At 40.3% G+C, this 15,193-nt stretch overlaps 1 protein-coding gene across 9 annotated transcripts in view; it reads right to left on the reverse strand.

Moving 5' to 3' along the window:
* syne2b (spectrin repeat containing, nuclear envelope 2b) overlaps positions 1–15,193 on the reverse strand; it is a 218,823-nt gene that overhangs the window by 112,994 nt on the left and 90,636 nt on the right. For all 9 annotated transcript variants that reach the window (XM_037538458.1, XM_037538456.1, XM_037538459.1 and 6 more), the window contains 6 exons: positions 14,335–14,494; positions 8,187–8,342; positions 5,913–6,053; positions 4,325–4,507; positions 2,482–2,619; positions 523–708 (listed from right to left, as the gene is read on the reverse strand). In XM_037538458.1, coding sequence (XP_037394355.1) covers positions 523–708; positions 2,482–2,619; positions 4,325–4,507; positions 5,913–6,053; positions 8,187–8,342; positions 14,335–14,494 — 964 coding nt within the window. The remainder of the gene's footprint in view (positions 1–522; positions 709–2,481; positions 2,620–4,324; positions 4,508–5,912; positions 6,054–8,186; positions 8,343–14,334; positions 14,495–15,193) is intronic.

The following is a 15,193-nucleotide window of genomic DNA, read 5'->3' on the forward strand; positions in this document are numbered from 1 at the left end:
AACCTTCATTCTTGTCACGCCACATTAATTTATTTATTTATTATTATTTTTTCCCCAATTTTTCATACTGAAGAGAGTCCAGACTCGAAACTAATCTAATGCACATGCTACATGGCTTTGTAATAATTACGCAATTGAAATAATGATTTAATGTAAATCTAACATGAAGCAAAATGGCAGCAGCTATTCTAAGACTGTTCTAGGCTCTAAAGCTGTAAATATGTGCCGAGTAAAGAGGAATGGTGCTAATAACCACCACTAATTTTATTATATTATTATTTTATCATCATCATCTAATTTCCGATTTGATTTTCACTTAAATGGTTTTCTCTTTTTGTCCTAATCTTGTTTTAATCGTGTTTTTAATTCCTAGTCTCTTTAACTTTTAAAATCGGCTATATTTTCTCATTTGTGAAGCACTTTGACTGACAGCAATGTACGAAAGGCGCTGTTTAAATAAACTTGCTTGGCCTGTCTAATAAGGGAGTACAGCGAATGTTCAGTGTAGGTGTGGGTACGCACTGCTGCAGCGTGCTCCAGCTGTGACAGAGGTCCCAGCAGGCTTTGCTGCATGTTTGCCACGCGCTGCTCCGCTTCACACAGCTCCTGCCGCAGGCCACTAACATCACACACATCCTGCATCTCCTTCAGCACACCCTCAAAGCCCTGCAGAGTCCGGCGGATCTGCTCCGAATCGTCCAGAACCATCTACAGAGGAACAGCGATAGCGTGTTAAAACTTCTTGGCTTTCAATTTTAAAATAAAGATTTGGATTTAGCTGTTTATCACGAAATCAGCTGATATTGTCAAACATTTACAGAGAAGCAAAAAACAAACAAACAAAAAAACAGATGCTAAATTTACATATATTAAATGTAGGGGACATTATTATTACACAAGGATACTTACATATATGTAGAAAATATACTGTGCAAAGGTCTTAAGCACACAAGCCATTGTTTAAAATCACCCTATTTCAGGAGTCGCATCCCAAATGTTACGAAGAGCTATTTTGTCCTTTCAGCAAAAATCAAGCCACCGGGGAGCAACATGCCCATTTTCCCATCTTGGCTGTTAGTATGTCTCAGTATGTGCTAATATTAGTGTAATATGTAATGTAACATAAGGCTAACAAATTTAATATTGCTTACTTTAATTATAGTGAATTATTTATTTATATATATATATATATATATATATATATATATATATATATATTATATAATATAAGAATATTATTTATTTATTTATTTATTTATTTATTTGTTCAGCTTTAGCTGTAGCTGTTTTTCTCACATCTCCTACAGAAAACTTTTCCAACATGTGATTCTTTTACGAGGCTGAAGTCGCTTCTCTTTCGCCAGCTTCTTGGTCAAATAAGAATCTGATTTCAGCTTTGTGACTTTTTAGTGTTTGTCAGTTTCTTGTTGCAGAATAAACAGATCAGGAAACCAGCCGGAGCGATTATAAGTCCACTCGTCTCCAAATGATCAATGTTTGTCTTAAATTTTTCTTTTTTGCCGTTTTGTTAGCTACTAACTAGACAAGACTGTTGTCTGTGTTGCTGTGGTGACCAGCCGTCTGCACTGATCTTCAGGGTTAAAGGGTGAATCAGCAGTTCTACATTAACTCCAGCGTTTAAGACCATTTACTGTTAAACTGAGTTGAAGGATCAGCAGAGCTTTATTTTACTGTAGAGGAGGATTATTTTATTATTACCTACTGATCTGATTCAGCTGTGGAGCCACAACAGGGCAGTAAAGGAGCCACGTGTGACTTCGGAGCTGCCTGTTTCATTACAATAAGTGCAAATGAGCATAAATATTGTCACCTGCAAGTTAGTTTGAAGAAAAAGTTCGCCTCCAGCCACAATTTGGCATGGATTTGTTAAATTCCAAGACTTCCGGTTCTGGACGATAACTACAGTTAACACTGGCTTTCTTGTAGAGAGGCTGGTGAAATGGTTGAACAAACTCTTTGACATATACGTATAAAACCACAACTTATTGTAATAATACATCATTTATATTTACTGTAATACTGTTTTTTTTTCAGAGAAAATAATTGCTACGGTAAATCTTTTCTCAGGTGCCTGAAACCTTTGCACAGCATTTTATATATAAAACCAAAAACTGTATATATACCCATCAGGCATAACATTGCTGTGTCTGATCCACTCGTACCAGCACAACACACTAACACACCACCACTACGTCAGTGTTACTGCAGTACTGAGAATGATCCACCACCCAAATAGTACCTGCTCTGTGAGGGTCCATGGGGGTCCTGACCACTGAAGAACAGGGTAACAGAGTATCAGAGAAACAGATGGACTACAGTCTGTAACTGTAGAACTACAGAGTGCAGCTATACAGTAAGTGGAGCTGATAAAGTGGACAGTGAGCGTAGAAACGAGGAGGTGGTCAGAACGTTATGCCTGATCGGTGTATATTAATAAACTTTATATCTGTAACTTTATACCTGTAAAGCATTAACATGGCCATCCAGGCATTTAGCAGTGGTGTAGGTGCAGGGTGCAGTCAGCCAGGACTGAGCTTCAGTAATCCAGCTTTGGGATCCTTTGACCATTTCCTCATGTTCCTGCAACCAACCTCGCATCTACACATACACACACACTGAGTTTAGGTACACAGCAGATAATATGTCCATCAAACATAGTCAAAGATGGTCAAAATGAATAAATAGTAATGCAACTTTGTTTTTTTTAAACATCAATAACACATTTCCCTAGTTTGACCCATCAAACCATCACTAGTTCCACTCTGAAACCCAGCTGTTAGTGGCTGTGGCTGTGTGACTGTAGCTCAAACACAGGTTTTAAATGGCAGCTTTCATTGATGGCTCCCTTGATTAAAGCTATTTCCAGCTACTGCCTTGCAGAATTTGTTTATCACTGAAGTGCATCTAGACTAAAGTATTCAGTGCATGTAGGCAATAAATATTACTCCTATCAGCAGCATTAGCAGACTGTGCTGGGCAGTGCTCACTGAAGAAGTGGATAAATCAGTGAAAAACAACAGTAAACCCGAGAGCTCCAGCTCCCCTCGTTCATGTCGTTCATGTTAATGAAGCTTATTTTGTTTATTCATATAGAAATGCGCTACTTTTTAAATGACCAATCTGTCTTTATTTGAGCAAAAGAGACACAAACTTTTGTGATTAACTGTAATTATGTCATGATTGGTGTATTCGTGTTGTTTTGGTTTAGCCCATGTGCGTTTGTTTTGGTCCAGCCCCCTTGTTTCATGACTCCATCCCTGATTGTCTCCACCTGTTTCCCACCTGTCCCTCGTTTACCCTGTGTATTTAAGCCCTGCGTTTGGTTGGATATATCGGTCTTTGTACTGTTCAGCTTGTTTGATCCTGGTTTGTCACTTCTGTCCCCCGATCGATCTGTGTTGGCTCTATGACCCTGGACCGTTTAGACGATGACCCTGGATTTGCTCATAATAAACGCCGCTTATCTCTGCATATGCGTCCCGCCTCCTCGTTCCCCGCTAAAAATTATTATATCTTGCGTTTTATTTTAATTATTTTTGGCCCTGATCCACACAAACATGGGACACAACTGAGTTACATCATTCACAACTTAAACACATCATATAGTTAAGCGATCACAAAGGTCCTGACTTCAGATATTCCACGAATCCATGCATGAAGAGCTCTAGGGGCAGCGTTCAAAAAGGCACAGAGCCAGTGCCATATGGACAGGTTGTGAGGAGGTAGCCAACGCTGGACGATAACTTTTTTGCTGTAGTTAAGCCAGCCAGCCATATTTTCTGGGATCTTTGCATAATAGGGAATTTAGTGTTATCATTAAGTTTATGAAGTTCACAGTCCACGGGGAAGTATGTCTGGGTCAGAGAAGAGACAGAATCAAGAGACCTCCTCCCAAAAAGTATAAACTTTTGAGCAGTCACACGTAATGTACATAAAAGTCCTCAGAGTCCCATGTGGACAGAAAATACAGAAGGTGAGGCCTTAAACCCAATAAGTGTCTTATCCTGGGTGTCAGACAAGCCCTGTGGCTTCGTTTCAGAGGGAAGAATTGATGATTAGGGTCATGTGACACCCTAAAAACAACAGTAGCCCATGCCATTCCCCAGTTTACCTGCCTTCCCCTCTATTCCATAATTCTACCCCATTCCTTCTGCCAGAAATATTTACAGATACATGTGACATAAACTTGGCACAGATAAAACACACTGCTTTTTGGCGCCTCTGTGATCCAAGTGATTATGTAATTGTTGTTGTCATGTGAAATGATTTTATTAACCGAAGAGTCTGCCGTTGTGGTTCTGACCTTGCTGAGGAAGGCTGTCCTCTCTTCTGCTTGTTTGGTCAGACGTGTGTGAAGCTGCTGAGTCTGAGCCAGTCTCTCCGTGAGAACCTGCGTCTCCTCCGGCTTCTCCTCGCTAACGTCCTGGAGCTCCACCTCCACCCCAGCAAGCCGAGAGTGCAAACCATCCAACTCGTCCCACACACGCTAAAAGAAATGCATATACAAAGTGTTCAGCACAGAGGCTTAGCTCTCACTTCACTGCATTCATCTCATTTGATACGTTTCCCTTTAAAATAAATTATAACTGAGGTGTAGTTTCATGAACGGGCAGTCGTGTTTCACGTTTACCTGATCATTTTCTAACCTCTCTTTATACCTCAGAATTAAGCAGGCTGTATTTGTTACTGTGCCTCTCTGACATATGACAACAATCTCTGTTCTAACTGGCTGAGCTGTATTGTGCCAAAAGAAGCCCCTGCTGAAATTTACAGAACAAACTGTTGAGTTCAGACTGAAAAAATTAAACTTCAGCTGCTGTCAGATGTGTAGACCTTTTGGCAGCGGTGGGCAGTAACTGAGTAACTGAGTAACTGAGTAAATGTAATTAGTTTCTGTACTTTAGTATATTTGGTGTATCTGTACTGAAGTTTCTCCGTTCTGGGCGACTTTTCCCTTTCACTCCACTACATTTCAGAGTCTAATATCCGACTTTTTCCTCCTACATTTTGAGAAATCTGTGGTTCCTTTTGGTTTCTGTGTGTATTAAAACGTAACATGTCAAAACGAAAGAAACGCAAAGCCAGAGCACCAATCAGGGCCCAGCGGTCACTTTGTTTAGAGCTGGTTTTGACCTGTTGGTCATACCGACCCAGTGCAGTACGCGGTTCAACGTCAGCGCAGCAGCGTAAAACTTTGGGAGAGTCTGTTCAACATAAATGATGAACTAACCTAACTTTGTGTAAATAGAGCTCAATATAGAAATATGTCCACATATGCAGTCGAGACTGACGCGGCTTTTTTCTGAATTTCTACAAACACCATTTCATTTTATAGTAAATGAGTTTGGGCTGGTTTATGTTTATGAACAGAGGCCGACAGATCAACATAGTAAAGGAGCTCATCTGTGATCCTGAGTTTAAAGCCAGTTTTTATTCAACTTAAACTTGGAACTAAGTTGTAAATAAATCTGAAACTGAAACTTTGCTTGTGTGTAAAAAGTGATTTCAGAGCCACTCGGTTCTCCCTGATGGAAACTGTTTACCTTCAGTGTTTTGTGCTTCTGATCATTTTAATAGACGTCAGCGTCACGAATTAATGACGTTCTATTAAAAGACTGGTTTACCAAGAGAGACGCTGGAGGACTTTCACCTGAAATGAGTTCATGAAGCCAGTCTGGTTATAAAAATGATATCAGGACATTATCAGTTCAGTGTGAACTAAATGTTGAATTATATGCTCTAAAATCTCCGCTGTTTATATATTACATCAGCGATAAATTTCAAAGCGATAAAAATAATTTTTATTATCTGGGCCCTTTAATGTTTGCTGAAGTTCCTCTGTAAATTCTCCAAATGGCTCTATGGTAACCAGTTCTGTTTGTGTATCAGACCTTCTGTGTGTTCTCCGCCTCTAGAACGTTAGGACTTTTCTGCTCCAGCCTGATCTGCACCGACTCCAGGCCAGCCTTTATCTCAGACAGCCTGGCGTCCAGCCTGTGGAGTGGACCACTCTTCTCCACTGCCTCGTCCACCTGAGAGAAAGAAAATGTATATGCACCATGGCTGAACGACCACTTGATTAGGTTTACCTCTTCGTATCTATTCTCATTGTACATTTGATCAAACTGTTTCCTTGCATAGTTTGTTAGCTCACTTTTACTATGTTCTTCAATGGCCAAGACCCCCACAGGACCACCACAGAGTAGATATCATTTGGGTGGTGGACAGTGGGACAGTGCAAGTGTTATTAGGTTCTTGTTACAGCGTTGTCGATGGCCACATATATGTATGTGTGTGTGTGTGTGTGTGTGTGTGTGTGTATATATACACATAGTCAAAAGTCGCAGGACACCATTTTATTTTATTTTTTATTTTAGTACCGACTTTTATCTCTGGGGTCATCTCAAACAATAGTGTATGCTGAGAAAATCCACAACAAACACCACCTTCAGCACCGCATCAAGGAGGCTTGTAACAGCATAAAAAATCATATTAAATAAAACGTCGTCCTGTGACTTTTAATTCACCCTGTAAATTTTGACATAATTTGAAAATGCCTATGGCTCTACATCTTCTGTGTTCATTTCATAATGAATGGATCATCAGAAATTACCCAAAGTTAGTTGGAAAAAATTCTGGTTCCATTGACTTACATTAAAAGTTGTGTTTTCTCCTTCTCCTGTAAAGTTATCCATTTTGATCCCACAACAGCAATATTTATATATCATTGCTGTCAGGACAGAACCATCGTATTTTTCAGTTTTGGACATAAATTGAAAATTCCTGTTGTTCTTTGCATTATATGTAAATTTCATGATGAATGGACCAAAACAAAAGGCCCAAAATGAGTTGGAAAAAATTCTGGTTCCATTGACTTACATTAAATTTAAAGTAGGTTTCTCCTTCTCCTGTAAAGTTGCCATTTTGGAGAGGTTTTGTTTTATATATATATATATATATATGTATATGCGTTTAAACTGTGGTTGTATCTACATAGGGATTCTTTCTTTCTAACAACTTGGTGTATTAATGTATAATTCAACTGTTGAATATAATTATATGAGATTGTTTAATTTATTTAGTATTTTAAGCATTTAAAAGTATTTAAGTAAAAATTTTACATTCACACAATTATTACAATTGTTACAATATAACTCACAGAGGTAAACTAGGAAAATGTATTAACACACAAAAATGAGAGGATTTAGTGTTTCATTATGTTATTAATGCGTTAACTTTGATACCTTTAATTATTGCATTGTATTAGTTTATGGATCAGTTAATCACTAACACAAGATATTCTGGAGTGGATTTAAGGGTGAAATTTCAGGCCTCCACTTTTACACTGTGTAAAACAGAAACGGCGAAAGATTCGAAGGTTGAATGTGTCCCTGGTGACCCATTTCCCACATTATATAAACAGTGTGGCAGCGTGCCAAAAAATAGCGGCAGGTGATGATGTGGTGAAGAAGTGTAACAGGAACACTCCCCTTTAAAGAGTAACTGAAAGGTGGTGATGAGCACTAGTATCAGAGACAGCAGGAGGGCCGAGCCGTAATGATCACAGTAAAGAGCACACGCAGCATGTGGCTAATCTAACAAGTCCCACCTGCATGTGTCAGTGTGTGTGTGTGTGTGTGTGTGTGTGTGTGTGTGTGTGTGTGTGTGTCTGTGTGTTCTCAGTACAGAGAAAACTTTTAATAAGGCTCTTATCCTCCAGGTATATTTTGGTTTGTCCATCTGAATTCATGTGACCAAATCATAAGGCAAATTATTCAGTAACTGTATGAACCCTCAAATGAACAGAACCTGTGTTTTATGATCTCCACATATCACTATATGCTCAAAATTTACTGCTGAAAGCCAAAAATCTTGGCCGCTCTTTGTGTTATTTTCTAAAAGTAATGTTTCCAGATCAGATCACTGAAGAGACGCCGTCTGTTTATAGTTTAGAGCCCAGATTTGGGGAAAAACGGGTCGACTTTCAGTAGAAAAACAAAGTTCAGCTTCTTTTATTATAAGGGTTTAAAATGACATCACCGTCTATTAGACTGGAGAGAAGAGCTACAGGCTCACACGACGCCCAGCTTCTGAACGGAGCGTATGAAATATGAACCTTATGAAGAACATTACAGAAAGTTACTAAGCAATAAATGAAAATTTACCTGCTCCTCCACTTCTTGTAGTGAGAGAGAGACTTCCTGTAGCAGACCCTCTATCTCCACGGGAACCAGAGTGTACATGTCTGAGTATTTCATCCTCAATCCCTCCATGATGCGATGCAGCACGGCCTTCTGGGTACACAGCTCCGAGTGAACCTCCTACAGGAGGGAGGGGTACATATAAAACAAAACAAGTCATGAAAACTACAGAATATAATCATGACTTGGGAGGAAAATGTGAGAAGATCGTAGCGCATTCTCACGACCTTCAACCATGAATGATATTTACAGGTAGATCTGATACCCAGTGATGGACCCATACTGGATTGGATATCAGAGGAAAACATAGAATGATGCCAACCTGGTAATAGTTATAGAATTGCTTGTAGTGCCACATCGGGCAGTCGTGGGCTGGAGGTTAGGCAACCAGCCTTGTGGCCGGAAGGTCGCCGGTTCGATCCCCAGAGCTGACAGAACATGACTGAGGCGCTGCTACATGAACATGATAGGGCTGCCCACCGCTCCGGGCAAGTGTGCCCACTGCCCCCTTGTGTGTGTGTGTGCTCACTAGAGTGTATGTGGTGTTTCAGTTCACGGATGGGTTAAATGCGGAGGTGATGTTTCCCCATTGTGGGACTAATAAGGGTCACTTAATCAATCAATTAATTAATCCAAACTGATGTACACTACATGGACAAAAGTATGTAGACACCTCCATCTGGCATCTTATTCCAGCATGGCTATAAGCTCAAGTTTAAGCACTTGTTGGCAGCAAATGTGACTGAAACACTAGAACTCAATAATCAGGAGGGGTGTCCACATACATATGGCCATATAGTGCATCTCGCATTACAACAATACCTAGATGCAGATGCAAACAATAACCATGATCTAAGCCTTCAATTAAGCTGTAATGATCAAAATTCAGTCAAAAACTCACCTTAATAACGTTATAATTTAGTTTTACTCTTTACTCTCTTTATAATGCCCTTTTTACTGTTGGTACTATGCATTCGGCTAGGTAGCGTGTGCTACATGCTTCAGCACTTGGTGGCCTCCTCGAAGTTTGCTGTTTTAAGGCTGAGCTGTTGTAACTTCTGTATGCTTCCATTTCACAATGATTTTTCAGACTTACCACTATTTTACCATCATCAACATTCCATATAAAACTCAGACGACACGTACAGGTTCACTAATGGTTTTGTACTGTAACTAAAAATGGCTATATTTCTCTTATAGACATGGTGACCCCTGGTTCCTATCACCACCAGTGTAAAGAAGCCGGTAAGTTTGTCTACAGTGAACCAATTCATAGCAAACCGCTCAGAGTCACGTTGTTCGCATCCCCACCATTGAACTATGCCGCAATTTTGAAAAACGGGTGGAATTCCCCTTTAACCAATAGATGAAGTTTAGGCTGACCGCAGTATTGAAACAGAAAACAAACCTAAACACAAATTCACATCACTGAAACTGAAGCCTTAGACCATTATGTCTTATTCTCTACATGCACCATATTCACTATTAAAGTAAACAGCATGTATGTATGACGCTGCGTCTTACCGACTGAGCCAGGCTGCAGTGCTGTGAGTGTGTGTGCCAGTTTCTCAGCTCCACTTCACTGAATTCCATGCAGTTCACTCTAAACGCCTCTCTTCTTCCTCTTTCTCTCTGCTGCTAAGCATCAGCCCTCTTCACCTTTCAGCCTCGAGCGGCAGATAATACTCAGCCTTATCCATTCATATTCTAATGAGATATTTGAGCTCCAGTCGATAATACAAGATACAAACCCACTAAAACTGGCCCAAACAGAGAAGTCAAAAAGCTCGATCACGCTGGATTATTCTCCCTGACAGATAAAACAGATGCTAGATTGTCTGAATAGAGTGTGTATGTGTATGAGCGATGACATCATTCTTGGCTGTAGGCTACGACTCGGAGGATCCACTTGCAAGGCAAACCACAAAAGGTATGTGTGTACAGTACAGAGACCACCCTTCGCTTATTTATTTCCAGTGCCATTACAAGCTATTAATTTTGGGAGATATTTCGGAGGAGACTAGATGTAGATAAAAGAAAGAGAAAATGAAAGTGGAAAAAAAACACAGAAGTTTCCAAAAATTCAAAAAAGGTTTAAAGCTATAGAGAAAGTGGGGCTCCTTAACAACCACCTGGAAGACCTGGTAGACTTAAAGATTTTCCTTTTTGAGAGAGAGGGGAAAATCAAGCTGCTTCAGATCTGAAACAATCCACATCCATCCTTCCACTGTGAGAAGACAACTCAGCGCTATGGGTTGGAAAGAAGATGTGCGGCTGCCCACTGAGAACAGGAGATCGAAAAAAAAAAAGAAGAAGAAACAAAACGGCTGCTGGTCGGCTGCGTGTCCAGACGGCCTGCTAATGAGTGCATTCAGCTACTTTAAGCTGCACCCATTACTGACACAAGCACTCAATTACACACAGCTTGTATAATCTCCATACACCCTTAGAAAAGCATTGACTAATAGCCGCACACGAGCCTAAGGTCACCACGCCCAATGTGAAGCGTGGGCTAGAGGGGTGTAAAGCCCCCCAGCCTTGAGCTGTGAAGCAGTGGAACTGTCTTCTCTGGAGTGATGGAGCTCCATCCAGTGCCTTTGGCATGAGTTGGAGTGATCCAGACCTGACCATCCAACAGCAGTACCTGACCTCACTAATGCTCAATCAAATCCTCACAGCAATGTTCAACATCTACTGTAAAGCCTTTCCAGAAGAATAGAGACTGTTACTGCAGCAAAGGGGAACAAACTCACTAATAACACCCTTCATTTCAGAAGAAACGCTGGTGTCTGCAAACATTTAAATATGTCGCTGTTGTCGGAACAAAACCTCATATCTCCAAAACGGTAACTTTACAGGAGAAGGAAAAAACTTACCTTACTTTTAATGTAAGTCAATGGAACCAGACTTTTTTCCAAGTCATTTTGAGCCATTTCTTTTGGTCTATTTATCATGAAATTAACATACAATATAAATGAAAAAAGGCATTTTCAAATTATGTCAAAAACTGAAAAACAACAAAATTGGAGATAAAAGGTTTTATATATTATATTGTCTGTGCTGGAAGTGACTCAGCGCTTTTTTGTAACAACGTGACACTGAAACTCCTCATGGCACTCAGTAAAAGGCAGCACAATAAAGAAACTGTCTATGCGCGTGAGGAGAGAGAGAGGGAGAGAGGGAGAGACAGAAAGAGAGAGAGATTCAATTTGATAAAAGAGACTAAAAGAATAAGATTTTAAGTGGGTTGGGAAACACAAACTGCACAAGAGTCAAGTTGTATCACCATAAAGATTCTCCTGCAGTACCACACAGATATTAAAAGCTCCGGGCTGAATCTGGCACAAAGCCTGGAGTCAGAATAACGGCCGCTCTGGAGTGGTTCGCTTTGTTTGAGTGCCGCTCTATTCAAACCAAACAGTGCCTCAGTCTAGATGCCCATTAACGCATCTTTTAAATCATGAAACATAAAACTAACCGGCGCTCTGACTCTGTGCCCAGCAGAGAGAGAGAGTTCAGTTTTACTGCTTCATGGACACCAAACCTGTCTGAGGAGGCGCACTGTTACTCAATCTTCTACAAAAATGCAAAACAAGACTTACTCACATTTCCCCTCTGAAGTCCACTTACTACGTCTTGAAATAATGATTTATTTTTGATCAATATTGACTTAATATCTCAAAATAAATACCTATTTTAATGATTGTGCCTTGCTAGGACAAATTTCTGACATAGTATGTTGAAATAATAAGCCACTGTTTTAACGTAGTACAGAGCAAACTGCTAAGCTGCTTCCTCACAGCCATGAACAGCACAACATTCAACCATTTTCCCAGACCTTCTACTCCAATAACTCTCCTACAAACTGTCTGCAGGAACAACACCCCACATCTTTTCATCAGCAACAGGCAGCTAAATTGCTGTAGGCTGAATGGGCAGGCATATGTAAATCTGTTTCTGGTTGTGACATCACAACCATGATGAATTCAAAACTGGCTATTTTGTGGCTTTGGTTCCATATAGGCACCAAGCACTCTAACAGTGTTTACAAACTACATCAAACTCCAAAACACCTAACTTGCACCTAATGTCCAGTACATCATGGCCAGAGACAGTTTGTATATAATAATTTCTGTTGGTGTGGACAGTGACTGCCAGTTCTAGACAGAAACAAACAGCGCATTGTGTGGATGAAGCGCGTACACACACACACACACACACACACACACACACACACACACACACACACACACACACACAAAAATGCCTACCACCACCCCTCCCCCACCCCCCACCTATGCTCATTACAGCCATTACTCCTAGCAACCCTGCAAAATCAAAGAGGACTTACGAGTGGAGCAACTGTGCTGAGTGACCTAACAAATGACCTTACACTTCTAAAACAAGATCTTAAATAAAATAAGGATTTGCAGAAAAAGGACATTGCAGAGAAACAGAACTGCAACATTTTTTTTTTCAGTTTAATATAATGAATAGAATGGCCTTGAGAATAGAAATTGTAGTCTTAGCCCACAAATATAGAGCTACTAACTAGGCTGCATTAGTCATTATTGCCATATTGACCATTACAATACTGATAATGCAGAAAGCAATAATATGCAAATGAGCTATCCATCACTACTTTTAGATGCAAAGCACTTTATGGATCTCCCTCCCTCCCTCCCTCCCTCCCTCCCTCCCTCACTCACTCACTCACTCACTCACTCACTCACTCACTCACTCACTCACTCACTCACTCACTCACTCACTCACTCACTCGTGTTTAGCAGGCTGAAGTTTTTAGTGCTTTGCCAGAGTGTCCTTTTTTCTGTTGTATGTCACAGTGAATGTCCTGATCAATCACAAACCTTCTTGACTGTAAATCAAGGCACTCATGTGGTGTAATTTCAGTCTAAACCAAGCCACGTCAGGGGTTCAGTAATATACCACAAATTATACTTCAACATGTAGCAATGTAGTGTTTTGTGACATTATGGTTAAGTTCACATTACGAGCCTCATTGCTCTAAGATCAGGGGTGCACAACCCTGGTCTTGGAAGGCCAGTGTCCAGTTTGGTGATTTACCTGCTACTACTACTAGTACATAGTAACAAGTAGCTGACTGGATGTCATGTAGATTTTTGGTAAATGCTCAGTCTGTCTTTAAGTAACATTGAAAATTCAACTAAATTTCCATTAAATGCAATTGAACTTCAAGTTTAGTATGAAAGACTTTATTAAATCTATTCCTAACCCTAAACCTAACCCTAACCTCAAGGCAAAACCTACATCTACTCCTAAACCTAACCCTAACCTTACGGCAAAACCTACATCTACTCCTAAACCTAACCCTAACCTCAAGGCAAAACCTACATCTACTCCTAAACCTAACCCTAACCTTAGTGATGTAGATATTAAACTGAACATCACCAGAAAGTTTGTTAATGATTGTCTGTCTAAGTGTCTGTAGAGTATCTATTGGGGACCATCCAAATAAAGTGTGACCTAAAAATCGCTTTTAGGTCTACAAATCATCGCAAATTCTATTAATGCCTATAATGACAGAATCATGTCTTATTTTCTCAAAATGTGGACTTTTCTCTAAATAAATATGCTTTATCAAGGAATGGCATCTCGTTATTTTGACATTGTAAGTAAATTAGTTATTCTACCATGAAAATGAGTCAACTTACTACATAGAAATCTTGAGAACATCAGTCACTGTTTTAATTTAATAAGCCAAAATATGGACATCCCACCATCAGAAACAGGAAAAAAAATGACGATTTGTTTTCTCTTACTTGATGGAACCAGGTTCTGTGCGAAAAGGGTTTGAGCAAAAAAAGGGGTTTATGTTTCACTGGTCATATGCCAATTACAAAGTTGCAAGACCGTTGTACTCATTTGCAAGTTTTAAGTAGATGTCTGACTGAATAGGCAACCCCTACTACAGCAAACTGCCCGTAGACCACCAGTGATTAGTGCCTCTTTTAGTAAATCTGAGGCACAGTTTTAAATAGCCTTTCTTAAATGTGGAATTTTGTCCACTTTCCATATCGTCTTTTGTTGTAACAGTGCAACAGTGCAGACTTTAAGTGGAGACAGGACCCACCTGGAGCTGCTTGGTCTGGGGTACGTGTTCCGGTCCTGACAGCAGAGTCGCTGCAGCCACGAGCCACTCCCTGACCCCCTGCAGCTCCTCTCGCACCTTCTCCCTCTGCTCCATCTCCGCCTGTGCTGTCTTACGACCCCGAGCACTCCGCTCCTTCAGGCTGCAGGACATAGAGGCAAAAGGTCATTCAGTACCTGGCTAAAACTGCTCTGTGCGGCGACAGATGTTACTGGACCCTGATGGAGATCGCATTCATCTGTGTGCTGGTAGTTCTCCAAAAGGGAATGCAAGTCTGAGTAAATCCAAAAACGTTTCAGAAGCTGCGTGCAGTCCATAGTGTGGAGAACAGAAAAGGTATGGATGAATTCTGCTTTGAAAAAAGCATAAAAAGCCCAAGCAAAACAAGCCCATAGTTCAACACTGCTTGTTTTAGCATAAGCACGTCTCCCACCCCCCAATTACATGAATGTGCTCGCTTGCTAACATTGGAATGTAACACCGGGGTCCAGAGCCGACCCACTTTCCCCAACAAGCCCAGTGAGGCAGAAAATTATGTGGAATACATCCGTGAGTAACACAACATGAAGGGCCACAGCACCACTGAGTGATGACTGTCTTCACAAAAGCTGTATTATATTATACTAAATCACCAGAGGAGAACCATCAGGGCCTTCTAGACCTTCAGAGAAGGTATTATTTTTAGGAACTATATAGACGACATCTATCTGTTGATTTGTATTCATTTTAATTAAATGAATCAAGCATCCAGCAAGATTGTAGGGACTTTTATTTTATTGTTAAGTTCTGTTTGGAAACAAAAGCATTATAATCAGAAAGTTGTCCAATCCGATATTCTTTC

Source organism: Pygocentrus nattereri, chromosome 5 (assembly GCF_015220715.1).
Source record: "Pygocentrus nattereri isolate fPygNat1 chromosome 5, fPygNat1.pri, whole genome shotgun sequence".
Classification (NCBI taxonomy): domain Eukaryota; kingdom Metazoa; phylum Chordata; class Actinopteri; order Characiformes; family Serrasalmidae; genus Pygocentrus; species Pygocentrus nattereri.